Source organism: Caretta caretta, chromosome 11 (assembly GCF_965140235.1).
Source record: "Caretta caretta isolate rCarCar2 chromosome 11, rCarCar1.hap1, whole genome shotgun sequence".
Lineage (NCBI taxonomy): Eukaryota > Metazoa > Chordata > Testudines > Cheloniidae > Caretta > Caretta caretta.
Window position 1 is genome coordinate 41163727 of NC_134216.1, and position 15030 is coordinate 41178756.

Consider the following 15030-nt stretch of genomic DNA (forward strand, 5'->3'; position numbering starts at 1 on the left):
AGCTGCAGCAAAGGCAGCTGGAGCACAGACTGCCACTGCAGCCCCTCTGTAACCAACCGCCCTCCTCCCCAAGTTCCATAGCCTCCACACCCAGACGCCCAAGAACGCGGTGGGGGGGCCTCCGGCCAACCAGCCACTCCACCACAGAGGATTGCCCAAAAAAAAGAAGGCTGTCATTCAATAAATTTTAAAGTTGTAAACTTTTAAAGTGCTGTGCTTAAAGTGCTGTGTGGCATTTTCCTTCCCTCCTCCACCACCCCTCCTGGGCTACCTTGGTAGTCATCCCCCTATTTGTGTGATGAATGAATAAAGAATGCATGAATGTGAAGCAACAATGACTTTATTGCCTCTGCAAGCGGTGATTGAAGGGAGGAGGGGCGGGTGGTTAGCTTACAGGGAAGTAGAGTGAACCAAGGGGCGGGGGGTTTCATCAAGGAGAAACAAACAGAACTTTGACACCGTAGCCTGGCCAGTCATGAAACTGGTTTTCAAAGCTTCTCTGATGCGTACCGCGCCCTCCTGTGCTCTTCTAACCGCCCTGGTGTCTGGCTGCGCATAACCAGCAGCCAGGCGATTTGCCTCAACCTCCCACCTCGCCATAAACGTCTCCCCCTTACTCTCACAGATATTGTGGAGCACACAGCAAGCAGTAATAACAGTGGGAATATTGGTTTCGCTGAGGTCTAAGCGAGTCAGTAAACTGCGCCAGCGCGCCTTTAAACGTCCAAATGCACATTCTACCACCATTCTGCACTTGCTCAGCCTGTAGTTGAACAGCTCCTGACTACTGTCCAGGCTGCCTGTGTACGGCTTCATGAGCCATGGCATTAAGGGGTAGGCTGGGTCCCCAAGGATACATATAGGCATTTCAACATCCCCAACAGTTATTTTCTGGTCTGGGAATAAAGTCCCTTCCTGCAGCTTTTGAAACAGACCAGAGTTCCTGAAGATGCGAGCATCATGCACCTTTCCCGGCCATCCCACGTTGATGTTGGTGAAACGTCCTTTGTGATCCACCAGAGCTTGCAGCACTATCGAAAAGTACCCCTTGCGGTTTATGTACTTGGCGGCTAGGTGCTCCGGTGCCAAGATAGGGATATGGGTTCCGTCTATGGCCCCACCACAGTTAGGGAATCCCATTGCAGCAAAGCCGTCCACTATGACCTGCACATTTCCCAGGGTCATTACCCTTGATATCAGCAGATCTTTGATTGCGTGGGCTACTTGCATCACAGCAGCCCCCACAGTAGATTTGCCCACTCCAAATTGATTCCCAACTGACCGGTAGCTGTCTGGCCTTGCAAGCTTCCACAGGGCTATCGCCACTCGCTTCTCAACTGTGAGGGCTGCTCTCATCTTGGTATTCATGCGCCTCAGGGCAGGGGAAAGCAAGTCACAAAGTTCCATCAAAGTGCCCTTACGCATGCGAAAGTTTCGCAGCCACTGGGAATCGTCCCAGACCTGCAACACTATGCGGTCCCACCAGTCTGTGCTTGTTTCCCGAGCCCAGAATCGGCGTTCCACAGCATGAACCTGCCCCATTAGCACCATGATGCATGCATTGGCAGGGCCCATGCTTTCAGAGAAATCTGTGTCCATGTCCTGATCACTCACGTGACCGCGCTGACGTCGCCTCCTCGCTCGATATCGCTTTGCCAGGTTCTGGTGCTACATATACTGCTGGATAATGCGTGTGGTGGTTAATGTGCTCCTAATTGCCAAAGTGAGCTGAGCGGCCTCCATGCTTGCTTTGGTATGGCGTCCGCACAGAAAAAAGGCGCGGAACGATTGTCTGCCGTTGCTCTGACGGAGGGAGGGGCGACTGACGACACGGCTTACAGGGTTGGCTTCAGGGAGCTAAAATCAACAAAGGGGGTGGCTTTACATCAAGGAGTATTTCAGGCAGGACTTCACGGAGGGTTCCAATAAGAAATGGTGCACCTAAGTTATCGTTCTTATTGGAACAAGGAGGTTAGCCTGGCCTCTGATTGATACATGGCTAGATTTACCTCGCTGCACCTTCTCTGTGAGTGACTGCAGTGTGACCTAGAGGAATGAGTCCCCTAGACAGGGGAGGAGGCAAATGAGTACAAAACAAATCTGGTCTATTTCTTGTTTTGACCCACTCCATCTATCTTTTACATCTTTGGCTGGCAGCAGACGGTGCAGAAGGACTGCATGCCATCCACATCTCATGGCTGCTCGGCAGAAGATGGTACAGTACGACTGCTAGCCATCCTCATCTCTTGCCTGCCTGGCAGAAGATGGTACAGTACGACTGCTAGCAGTCCGTATCGCCTGCCCGCTCACCATAAGACGGTTCAATAGGACTGACTGCAGGACTAAAGAGAATGACCTGGTCAAGTCACTCCAAATTTAGTCCCTGCGCCCATGTCTGCCCAGGCGCTCCCAGACGACGTGGCCAGGAGCACCTCGGACACGACGAGGACGACTACCAATCGTATTGCACCGTCTGCTGCCAGAAGGCAATGGGTTGCTGCTACTGTGCAGCAAAGCCGTACCGCGTCTGCCAGCACCCAGGAGACATAGGGTGACGGTTACCTGAGTGGGCTCCATGCTTGCCGTGGTATGGCGTCTGCACAGGTAACTCAGGAAAAAAGGCGCGAAATGATTGTCTGCCCTTGCTTTCACGGAGGGAGGGAGGGAACGGGGGCCTGACGATACGTACCCAGAACCACCCGCGACAATGTTTTAGCCCCATCAGAGTGCTCCATTGTGACTGCTCTGGACAGCACTCTCAGATGCCCGATTGTTTGCCGTTGCTCTGACGCCGGGAGGGGTGACTGAGGACACGGCTTACAGGGTTGGCTTCAGGGAGCTAAAATCAACAAAGGGGGTGGCTTTACATCAAGGAGTATTTCAGGCAGGACTTCACGGAGGGTTCCAATAAGAAATGGTGCACCTAAGTTATCGTTCTTATTGGAACAAGAAGGTTAGCCTGGCCTCTGATTGATACATGGCTAGATTTACCTCGCTGCACCTTCTCTGTGAGTGACGGCAGCGTGACCTAGAAGAATGAGTCCCCTAGACAGGGGATGGGGGGAAGCAAATGAGTACAAAACAAATCTGGTCTATTTCTTGTTTTGATCCACTCCATCTATCTTTTACATCTTTGGCTGGCAGCAGACGGTGCAGAAGGACTGCATGCCATCCACATCTCATGGCTGCTCGGCAGAAGATGGTACAGTACGACTGCTAGCAGTCCGTATCGCCTGCCCGCTCACCATAAGACGGTTCAATAGGACTGACTGCAGGACTAAAGAAAATGACCTGGTCAAGTCACTCCAAATTTAGTCCCTGCGCCCATGTCTGCCCAGGCGCTCCCAGACGACGTGGCCAGGAGCACCTCGGACATGACGATGACGGCTACCAGTCGTACTGTACCGTCTGCTGCCACAAGGCAATGGGTTGCTGCTACTGTGTAGCAATGCCGTACCGCGTCTGCCAGCACCCAGGAGACATAGGGTGACGGTTACCTGAGCGGGCTCCATGCTTGCCGTGGTATGGCGTCTGCACAGGTAACTCAGGAAAAAAGGCGTGAAACGATTGTCTGCCCTTGCTTTCACGGAGGGAGGGAGGGAACGGGGGGCCTGACGATATGTACCCAGAACCACCCGCGACAATGTTTTAGCCCCATCAGGCATTGGGAGCTCAACCCAGAATTCCAATGGGCAGCGGAGACTGCGGGAATTGTGGGATAGCTACCCACAGTGCAACGCTCCAGAAGTCGACTCTAGCCTCGGTACTGTGGAAGCGCTCCGCCGAGTTAATGCACTTAATGCACTTAGAGCATTTTCTGTGGGGACACACACACTCGAATATATAAAACCGATTTCTAAAAAACCGACTTCTATAAATTCGACCTTATTCCGTAGTGTAGACATACCCTAAGTATGCATACATAAGGGAAATAGCAAATTTGTTGAAGACAACCTCTCAGATCTTAAATCTTACCTTATACTTAGAAGAAACAGATGTCTAAGAGACACAGAATACCAAAAGTATGTTGAAACAAGTGAAATTATGAGTCTGAACACCTGATTTAGATTCATCATCAATAGAGAATGGATTTCCACCTAGAGATATTTCCCATCATATCCCCAAGTGTACAAAGTATTTATGCATGCATGTCCCATTATGGTCTACCAGATTCGCACCATGCTTCCCAAACCTATAAAATTGGAAGTGCTCTTCAGTCTGGAATCCAAAATCCCTCAGTACCACCAAGAAAATTAGCTTCACAAAGACTCTAATGAGTCCAATCCTCATTAGAAAGAATTTGAGGCACGTAGGGAGAAGCATCCACCACTGTCACCATGGGGTGGCACAGCTCTTATGCAGGGCATATTTTTGCCCAAAAAGCAGTCTGCAAAAATCAACTTCACACATACTTGTTTACAAAACAGCATGTAAACCAGGCTATGGGAAAGGGCTATAATTCAGATACCCTCAATTTTTGTTTAGTGTATGGGAATAATATTCCTACCTTTGCCTCATATACCCTTTCAAGAACTCCACACTACACTGATGGGGTAGACAGAAAAATCAAGCCAAAGAAGACGGTTACTCCTATGTCTGGAATATGTGAATATATGTATTAGTTTGAGTTAAGTAGAAAAGTTGATACATTTATATGAGATTTATTTTTACTTTGATCAGCTGAAGCTGGGACCATGGTACACTGGGAAGGCAGAATAAACAAAGCCCTATAATTTCTGATAGTCAATGTCTTTTGATCCAATATTCTGGCAGCTTTTTTTTAAGCTTCTGAAAACATTTATTTTCAATTTTATGTACATCAATTTTGACAAAATCCCCAAATTTAAAAGGTCATTTGCAAGAGGCCTTTTTCGTCAGAGGAAGAAGAAGAATATGAGGAGACAGGACACAAAGGAGATTAATACCAACTTTAGAAGACCCAGAAGCTCTTCAGTACACCACATAAGATTTGTAAAAAACTTAGGCAATGTTATTGTACCTCTTTAAATTTAAGAAGAAACTGTGCTGAATCCATATCCAGTGGCAAATTCAGATCTTCATTTTCAGGAAGATAAAAGACTTCCACAGACTTTCCATGTAAATGTGACTCAAAAGCGTCTTCATCATCATCATCATAATCATCATCCTAACAAGATATAAAAACATTACTTTACTGAACTAAAGGACAGACCTTTCTTTAATGGCAAAAATCTATTTTCTTAAAACATACAGTCTTCAAATAACCCAAAATCACAATTACATCACTTCTGTTGACTAGCAATTATCCTCTTTCCCTTGTTGGTTGAGCAACTTATACTTATAATGTACCGTTAAGGTAATCTGCAAACATTTTATATAAAAATTCCCCAAACAGAACGGGTAAGAAGGAAACAGCTATCCCAAATGACAGTTGATTTTTAAAATTAACTTCCTCTCTTCAGGTTTCCTTGAAGTTTTTTCCCAGAAGACTGTGTCCTGCTAAGATGGGATACCAACCTGAGGCCGGTTGGGAGTGTATTAAGTGGCATTATTATATGGAGTGATATTACAAAGTTTATACATTACTATTATCATTTTTAATCAAGTTGCACCTTTTCACCTTTATCCCTTAGTTGTCTGGTTCAAAAACACTTAGTCCATTTTTTGTAAAATATTTGCAAGTCATGGTTAAAAATACAGAATTGCTTTATATACTATATAGCTATTTTATTGGTAGTTATACCTGTTCTGTATCATCATGGGCATAGTGCTGCTCATATAGGCATCTCTCTTGCTCTAACGTCTCACTGATAAGACGAGCTACTTCACTCTGAGTCCCAGGTTTCTCTCTTCCAATTAGAAACCTATAAGAGAAAAAAAACAAACAAATTAAAAGGTAGTACAGGGCAAGTGTATGTTTAATATATGGTAGCCTGTCACTTATCTTTGGTAACCACTTATGTTAAATTTATGCAAAAACATTTTACACAATTTTCTGCTTCTTTCCCTTCATCTCTCTGTTAATGAACAATTTATTCCTAAGTATTTTTTAATAATAAAATATGTATACATATATATATATATATATATATATAAAGAAACACATACCTCACACTGCCTTTGGTGTTTTTTAGCACAGTGGCTGCAAAAAGCTGAGTTACTCCTACTAAACTTATACCATCAACCTCAACAATCTGATCATTTACTTGGATTCTGCAAGATAAATCATTCAATATTTAGCAATAAAGCTGACAAAAAGATTTTGGTTTAACAAATTATTTGCACAACATAAATTGAAATGATTAATTCTATGTGATAAATATCCCTTTAAATTCTGCAGTATTTAATTTGACAATTTGTTGAGCCCCAGCAGGTTAACAGCTAAAAAATTGATCTCTTGTCCCTTGACTCCTATGAAGTTAATCCATTTTAATTTGTTTTATATTTGCCTTGATATTTTCAGCAATTTACATTCTTACTGAAATTTTGGGTTGTCAACATTATTCTTGTGGGAATGTTTTGTACATGCATATACTGCAAGTGTTTTCATTGCCGCTGTAGGCAAACCTAACTTGTGCCTTGTAAAGGTGATAATTGCTTGTGGATCTGAGATATATAGTTATTTAAAAGCAGAAGAGAAAGTTGAAACAATCATATAGTCACATGAATTCATAAATAAAATATTCCTACCTCGGAAGAGATAACTGTATCACAAGCATATTAAATTATAGTCTTTTCAAGAAGTACCATACTACAAGTTTCTAGATCCATGCATTAGTTGGAAGGTGTCACCATGCAGGGGTGGGTAAGCCAAGAAAAATAAATGGCCACCTTTTTCCACAGGCATTGCCAGTAAAGTATGTGGCATAGGTGGAGAAATGCCCTGCAAATGCCCTTCCCTAAAGCCTACCACTATCTTGTTGAACAGAGAAATCTAGATTTAGTTTTGCTTATTTTGGAGTAGACTTCATAGGTATGTTTACTGATACCTTCACAGTTTAAGTCACATGACTTGAAAAAAGTCCTAAATTAAGTTAATCAAATATTAACTTTTGCAACATTAGACACAGGAATTAGCAAACTGGATCAAACCAATGGTCTATCTAGTCTATTATGCTCTGTCAGCCGTCTACAGCAGATGCCTAAAAAAGAAGGTGTAAGAAACCTTGTTTGAACAATCTCACCATAAGGGAAGGTTCTTCCTAATCAGATAATCAATGACTGGCCTATGCCTGAAACAATTTATTTCTCTTTCTCTTAGAGTAATTGTGTACAAGATGGAAGATAAAGGGTGAGATTTGCAGCTAATGTAAATCAGTCTAATGCCACTGAAGTCAAAACCACTGTGCTGATTTACACTAGCTAACAGGTATAACATGTTCAGAGTTTTGATATTTAACTTGATATGTCTACTAAGGCTTTTTCATGCTGAACTGACTACCAAAACGATGGAAGATCAAGAAATCGGAGATGTCAGATATTAAAATATGCTGTACTGTATTATGTACTTTGGGATTAGAATAATTTATAATAAGATTTGAGAAGTTAAATTAAATGAAAATTGCAGTTATATGATTAAATCTCATAATATTGAGAGCATAATACCGTCAGTTTTTTGCATTCCAGGTTTCTATAATTCATATGCTGTACATCTAAAAAGAGAATTACTATATTACATTTTATATATATACTTTACTGAAGAGTCCTTGACTGTAAATCATTTTTGCAAAATCTGTTAGCTAGCAAAATAGTATGAGCAACTTGAATGAAAACTCACCGACCATCTCTTTGAGCAGCTCCACCTTCAGTTATTGTTTTTACAAAAATTCCCAGTTTTTCCAGTCCCTGATCTGCACCAACACCCATTCCAATAATACTAATGCCTAGGCCACTGTCACCTATGGGACTCAAAAATTCTAACATTAGCCACAATACATTTTAAAAGGTAGTTTTCATAAATTATTATAGTCACCAATGAAAACGCACATGTGCTATTCCTTGTCTTCATCTAACATGCTCACTGGCTTGCTGTGTCTCCCCCTTAGTAATATTTGCAACATAAAGATAATTCAGACTGGCTGTTTTCACTAAGATTACAACCCAACAGACTAATACAAAATCAAACTTAATTAAAATGATCCAGAACAGCAAAAACTTTACATCTCCATTATGAAAGTCTCTGTGTGTTGTGGAAAGAGTTTAATATTACTATTCTATCTTGGCACCCGACTTAGGAGGCCCCCACACTGTAGTATCTGATAACTTCAGACTGAATTCTGAAGTTTTAGGGGTTTGAGCTACTAATGGTTCCCATTTTACGAAGACCTATGTACTTTATGCATTATGGGCCAGATCCTCAGGCTAGTGTAAATTGTCATACCTCAACTGGACTGTAACTGAGCTACAACAATTTACAATAAATACTGAATTCAGTGAAATTATTCTGATGTAAAGTAAAGCATGTGCATAAGTCTTTCAAGGATCAAGGCCTAAACATAATAGAAATACACCTTCAAATGGCTTCAGCCTATATAAGAAAAATCATTTTCACAAGCAATTATTTGACATTTAACTTGCACCTTTTTCAATTTCCACAGGAAACACTTCCATTTTTTCCACCCTCTTCTCTAGTTCATACTCTGCTGATGCTGCCACAGGGTCAACCTCTTCATTACGTCTATCATAATCTTCATTTGAGTAAGTACTGAAAACCTTAGAAAGATAAGAGATCTTATTTTAGTGCAGTTTTGACTCAAACATGAGTATCAAAAAGAAAGCCAACCTAACTATTTCACTGTCCTACACACTCAACTTACCTGAGCAATAATAAAGAGGTTGCAGGATTTCATTTTCAAATCACATACATAGGATAGGTTTCAGAGGGGATAATATTTAGAAGCGTCAAGCCAAATACTTCAGCACCTTTTTACTTGGACATGAAACAAATATGCACCAGAATTCACTGAGGCATACTTCTCTCCTCTTAGATAACTAGGGAACACTGTTACAGAGCCTTTATAAGATGACTATAAAAAAAAATAGAGCATAATCTGCCAATCACTTTGTGCTACGAACAGATGCAGTTGCAAGAGATCCAAACAGTCTCCCAGAAAAAGGAAATACCATGTTACATACATTACTATATTTAGTAATCACTGGAGCTGAATGTTTGTTAAAAATAAAGGAGTAATAATAAACACTAATGAATAACCAGGACTAAGATGGCAGACCAGAAAGGAGAAGAAATAAATGCTATATTGACAGTGGTTTTTATTTACAATAAATGAAAACGTTCATGCTTAAATATATAGTTTTATGCTGGAAAAAAAAAATCAAGGTATAAGGTTATGAGGAGGATAAGTCCCTGGCAGCAAGGGAGGCCACCCCGCTGCTGAAACAGTTCCTGCCCGGGGAGGGCTACCACACTCCTGGCTGGTGAGTGAGTAAGGCTACGACAACGGAGCTGCAGAGGGCCCCCTGCATGGCTATGGGGCTGGTAACACACAATCCTTGCAGGCACAAGGTGTGGGGGAGGCTACGGTCTTGGTGAGGCAGAGCAGAGAACTCCAGCCAGGACCACCAAGAGGACAACAAGCCTCCAGCTGCAGCAGAGGCCACCCTGCTGCTGAATGGCTCCTGCCTGGGGATGGAGCCATTCAGCAGCAGAGTGGCATCCCCTGTAGCTGAGGGCTCCTCCTCCAAATCCTGGTCTGGGGGGTCTCTCCTCTGCTTGCCAAGAGCGCAGTCTTCTCCACACTTTGTGCCTGCAAGGATTGGGTGTTACCGGCCTCGCTCTCTCACTCCAGTGACAGAGGTTGCAGAGAGCTCCCTGCACAGGACTAGGGACACCCAATCGCTGCAGGCGCAAGGTGTGTTGGGGAAGCTGTTCTCATGGTTACGGATGGATTTTTTCATTGATTTCAGTGCGTCAGCTGAAATCAACGTTTACGAACATCTACTGACTTAAATCTAATCCTGACAAGCCTATACTGCATTGCCAAGTACTAGCCACTTCTACGCCGATAGTCCAAAAGTAGATTAATATTGGTCCAAAGACAAAAAAATAGTGACTTAAACTTGTTTTTCCTTTGTGTTTGTTTCCACCAGTGTGGATTCTGGGATCCGTCTAGCTAGATCATCCAGGTAGGGAAAAAGGTACTAAAATGACTGGCCAGAAGCAGTAAAGAAGAGCGGGATAGAAAAAGGAAAAATAAATCGTAGCAGGCTTGGCCTGAGGAGTGAGGAAGTAGTGAACTAGAACTAGTTGCTGATTCTCATCTTCTCTTTCTACCCTCTCATCAGCTGTTGTAGAGTGCTCCCTGAGGCTCAGGAAGAATCAGTCATTCCAAGTAAGTATCCTGTTCTTCCTTGGACTCCCACATCCCAGAAGGGAAGTTAACAAAGGAGCAACCAGAGATACTTGCTCCTCCCTTCCTGCAATTCAGAAGATGTCTAGCACAGGAGCTGATGGGCAGCAGGAAGGCTCAGGGAACTCCCAGCTCCATCAGTGCTACTTTGGGGATTACAGGGAAGGCAGTGTACCATAATTATACGGCTAGTTTAAATGGTTCCATTTTTTAATTCGGTCGTGGCTCAGGTAACTTTCAATTAATAATCAAATATAAGATTTTCTTCTTACCACAGCTTACTCTTGGAGGAATTCTGCGCCAAACATTTAAAAAAATCTGCAAATTTTATTTGTCAAAATAACACTTTATAATCATGCCCATTTCAATCATTTTGGGAATTTATTTCAAAATACCTATCAGCAACTATGTCTAACAGAAACAAAAACATTCCTCCAGGAGTAGAGTTAAGGAAACCACTACGACAACCCAGTTCCTGTTTTTCTGCCCCCTACCCACCAGAGCCCAGCCGTGGGGCATGCCCCCCCAACCCAGCCACTTGTATGTGCCCCTTATCTCCCATAGCCCAGACACCCACAACCCTTCTCCCCAGAGCCCAGCCACATGACACCCCTCCAGTCCAGACACTCGCACACACCCCCTTCCCCAGAGCCCAGCTGCAGGGAACCCCCCAGCCCAGACACTCGCACATGTCCCCTACTCCCCAGAGCCCAGCCGTGGGGCGCCCCCCAGCCCAGACACTCACACGCTTCCCCCTCCCGTCCAGCTGTGGGGCCTCCCCAGGCCAGACACTCGCACCCTCCCCCGCCACCTTCACGAGAGCCAGTGATCGACAAAGGGGAAACAGCCTGATGCTAGGTCCCGGACTTTCCTGTAAACTTGCTCCTTCCTTCAGGGTGTGCTGGGAACTACAGCTGCTGGGAACCCTCCAGCTCCCTTCCCCCCCGCCACCCACAGTCTCTTCTACTTGAGAGCTAAGCTCTGTGGGTTCAGTGCCCCCTGGTGACAGCCAGTGGCTCTGAAGCCCATTTGGGGAGGTGGGAGAGGAAAGGGAAGGAAATGCTGCACATAATATTAATTTCTGTGCAAATTCTGCATTGCGCAGTGGCGTAGAATTCCCCGAGGACTAACAGTTGCCCTGAAGAGCCAAAAGTGGCTTATGTGCCACAGATTAGACACTAATTCTCTAGAACAGCAGCCATAATAGCTAAGCAACTTACTGATCAGTTTTTCAAGAGCACAAACATTAACAAGAAGCATGTACATGAAGTATAAACATGTCTGTTTTTATCTAGTGTACACAAACCTCAGGGGAAACTCCAACCTTCAGTCTTCACTTCTATGCAACTGAAAAGCATTAATGGCTTTATACAGCCAAATTCAGAATATTTACAATTTCATAATGTTCAAGACATTATTAAAATGCAGTTATGATCAGAACCCTGGTTGTGTTTTGTAGGGCTGCAGTTAGAATGGACTCAACATGCTTTTTTTTGTTTTGCTTTGTTTTAAGAACAGAATGGCTTTTCATCATATAACCCTGCTTTAAGATGACAATTTGGTCATAGGACATATACACAGATGCAGAAGAAATCTTTCTAGTTCTTAAGCTTGAGAACTGCAATCCTATATTTTGGATGCCTTCTAAACCCAAATATCATCAATTGAAATACGGTAGCAGAGCCCCCTAACAATAATTGTTCTATGAATGTCAAGATGGTTAGTGAACCCAAAGCTTCCATATATGCATTTTTTAAGGAAAAAAAGATGGAAAATTGCCATATTTCTCTATAATTGTCAGTGGTTGGAATGTTTACCCTTGAAGTTAAGTTATTTCAAATCCACCCAACAGAACCATAAGTGTTGCACAAGAGATTCCACAGTCTACAACAAACTCAAGTGGATTGAAAAAAATCATAAAGGGAAACAGACAAAACCCACGGTGGAAGCCACGGGCTACCCTTAGTTAAGATGACCTTCCCAAAATGGCCACCATCTGCCATCATTCTTAATGTGACTGAGGCCACAGGCTGACCTAGGCAGATACTGCCACAGCCTCCCATTTTCCCCAGCATGAATGAAGCCAAGCTGTCTACAGTGTTAGCCCCTGTGACAACAATCATAAAAACTTTACTGCTCAGCAATATTGTAAAGAAACAAAAATTCTTACAAGGATTCTCAGCTAAATGAAATTAGTTACAGATTACATGGAGTCTCAACATCACCTTTAGCTTCTTATTGTCTTGTCTTCCCTACTCTGAAGAAAATTTTACACTTGTCCAAGGGGTCTTGAAATATTAATTAATCCACCATAATACCTAGTTTTACAAGTATACCATCAAAGTTTGTTCCTTATGACATACAGCTACTTCTTTTTTTAGTCTCACCTCATTAAAGCAGCAGCATAATCTAGGTAAATACTTAATTTCCTCCCCACACTAAAAAAAATAAGTTTCCTTTCCCACATGGCTACTTTTATAATTTACACTTAAGTTACCTTTTTAATGTAGTTAAACCTTTGAATAAGCACATTAATCCTTAGGTTATGTCTACACTACAGTTTATGTTGGCAGAATTTGTGTCGCTCACAGGTGTGAATAAACCACATAAGCAACACAATGATGCATCATGATGCATCTGAAGAAGTTTTTTTTAATCACAAAAGCTTATGCCCAAATAAGTCTGTTAGTCTTTAAGGTGCCACCGGACTCCTTGTTGTTTTTATAAGAAACATAAGTTACCCCAACTTATGTCATTCTAGACAGTGCTATGTCAGTGGGACAGCGTCTCCCGCTGACATAGCTTCTGCCGCTTGAAGAGTTGGTTTTCTTATGCCCACAGGAGAGCTCTCTCCCATCAGCATAGAGCGCCTTCACCAGATGCACCGCAGCTGAATCAATGCAGCTGTGCCGCTGCAGTGCTGTATGTGTAGACACACTCTAAGTTACCACTCTGAAACATTGAGGAAAAGGCACTTTTAGGACTGATCAGATCAGTGCCACCTCCTAAGTACAAAACCCAGATTCCACGCCAACCCAATTCTTGACACTTCTACTTAAAATTGGCTTTTGCCCCACTATGTTATGCTCCTCTATGGCTGTTTCAATAGATGTACACCTTTTCCCGGACAAGGCAGCAAGCTCTCATCCCACCTACTGTCAGCAGCCACTGTAGCATTGACTCTGGGTTCAGCTTTGTGCCAAAAGTCCCAAGCATCTGATGAAAGCACATACTATCATCCACTGCTGCTTCCAGGGCTGAGGAAGAGAAAGCAGCAGGAAGAGACTGCTCATACCAAGGAGGATGACTGGGAAATACGGTTTGTGCTAGTAGGAAGCAAAGCAGAGAGACTCACTGCAGGTAAGCTTCCTCAGGTCAGCCCCTTCAATCAGCAACTCCAGCCCTCCTCCCTGGCACACTGCTTTAGTGGCTTTACCAAAATCCAGGATCAAGTCTAAGGTTGTCCAAAAGGATCATATGAGGAGGTACAAAGAGGACAGAAGTCAAAGCATTTGTGAGAAGAATGGACATTCCACTGCCAAAAAATGAAACCTCTCAGGCTTCAAACAACAAATGCTGAAGTGTTGACACAGCAAGTGTCAGATTAAAGTATTTTTTTCCATCCTGTTAAGTTAAGATCCCACTGGAAGAGAAGGTCCTCTGATATGGTTAGGACCAAAACAGGATTTTAAAAAGTAGGTATGGAAACTTCTAAAATAAAAGAGCCTTATGTAAACAAACATACATTTTAATTGCAGTTTATCACATTCAGAAAAATGAATCCCATGCTGCAAAATAATTTAGATGTCTTCAGTGTAACACAGGTTAGGTGATAAAATATATTCTGTATTAATTCACAGCTATTCATATAGTTCAAGAAAGTTAACCTAAATATTTTTAAGAAAAGACTAAGTTAACTTAAGTTAGTATTCATAACTTTAAATACTCAATCCTGAATTTTGCTCACTTTTAGTCTGTTTCTAGATATAAACATTAAGAACTTTGATTATTAATAATTTTCTAAATCAATGATACCAAAAAAATGAGTATACCACCTATGAATTCTGCAACAATTAGATTTTATACATCTTTGAAGTTTAAAAATGCACTCATCACATAAGAACTGTAGTTTAGTTGTAAAAATAAAATTATATAAACTCAGAACACCAAGAGGAAAAAAACCAAAGGCCACACAAGAAACTCAAACTCACTCAAGTTATCCCTCAGAAAATACCACATCCTCCTTGTCAAACAAAGATGAAAGAATACTCTTAGCTACTGCTGTTATCTTTTGGAATCCTCAGTCTCTCCAGGATTGCAGCAGGACTCAGAACCGTGAACCCCTGAAAAGACATACAGACACTGCTTCCAAAGAGTCCTATAAGGGCTGCCCTTTACTACTACCACTTCCATCACCAGAATCTGTTTCCACCTCTCTACTGTCCAGGTTGAGTAGCTCTTATTCATATCCCAACTTGATCAAAAATAGGAAAAAAACCAAACATGTTATTCCATGCAGGTGCAATAAGGCGATGTAGAACTAAGTGTCATCATTATACTGGCATTGCAACTTAAACCATCTCATGATCTTCCTTAATAACTTCACAAATACTCTGAACAGGAGAGATAATAGAACAAACAGGTGGTATTCAACATCATCCGAAAAGCAGATGAGCAATCGCTC

At 42.5% G+C, this 15030-nt stretch overlaps 1 protein-coding gene across 6 annotated transcripts in view; it reads right to left on the reverse strand.

Annotated features, from left to right (window-relative positions):
• Window positions 1-15030, reverse strand: part of LOC125644515 (neurabin-1) — a 92456-nt gene that overhangs the window by 72365 nt on the left and 5061 nt on the right. For all 6 annotated transcript variants that reach the window (XR_007359036.2, XM_048868542.2, XM_048868540.2 and 3 more), the window contains exons 3-7: window positions 8559-8691; window positions 7757-7877; window positions 6088-6192; window positions 5723-5843; window positions 5000-5146 (exon numbers count right to left, since the gene is read on the reverse strand). Coding sequence is in view for 5 of the 6 variants with exons in the window: in XM_048868542.2 (XP_048724499.2) it covers window positions 5000-5146; window positions 5723-5843; window positions 6088-6192; window positions 7757-7877; window positions 8559-8691 (627 nt within the window). In the remaining variant the exon portion in view is untranslated. The remainder of the gene's footprint in view (window positions 1-4999; window positions 5147-5722; window positions 5844-6087; window positions 6193-7756; window positions 7878-8558; window positions 8692-15030) is intronic.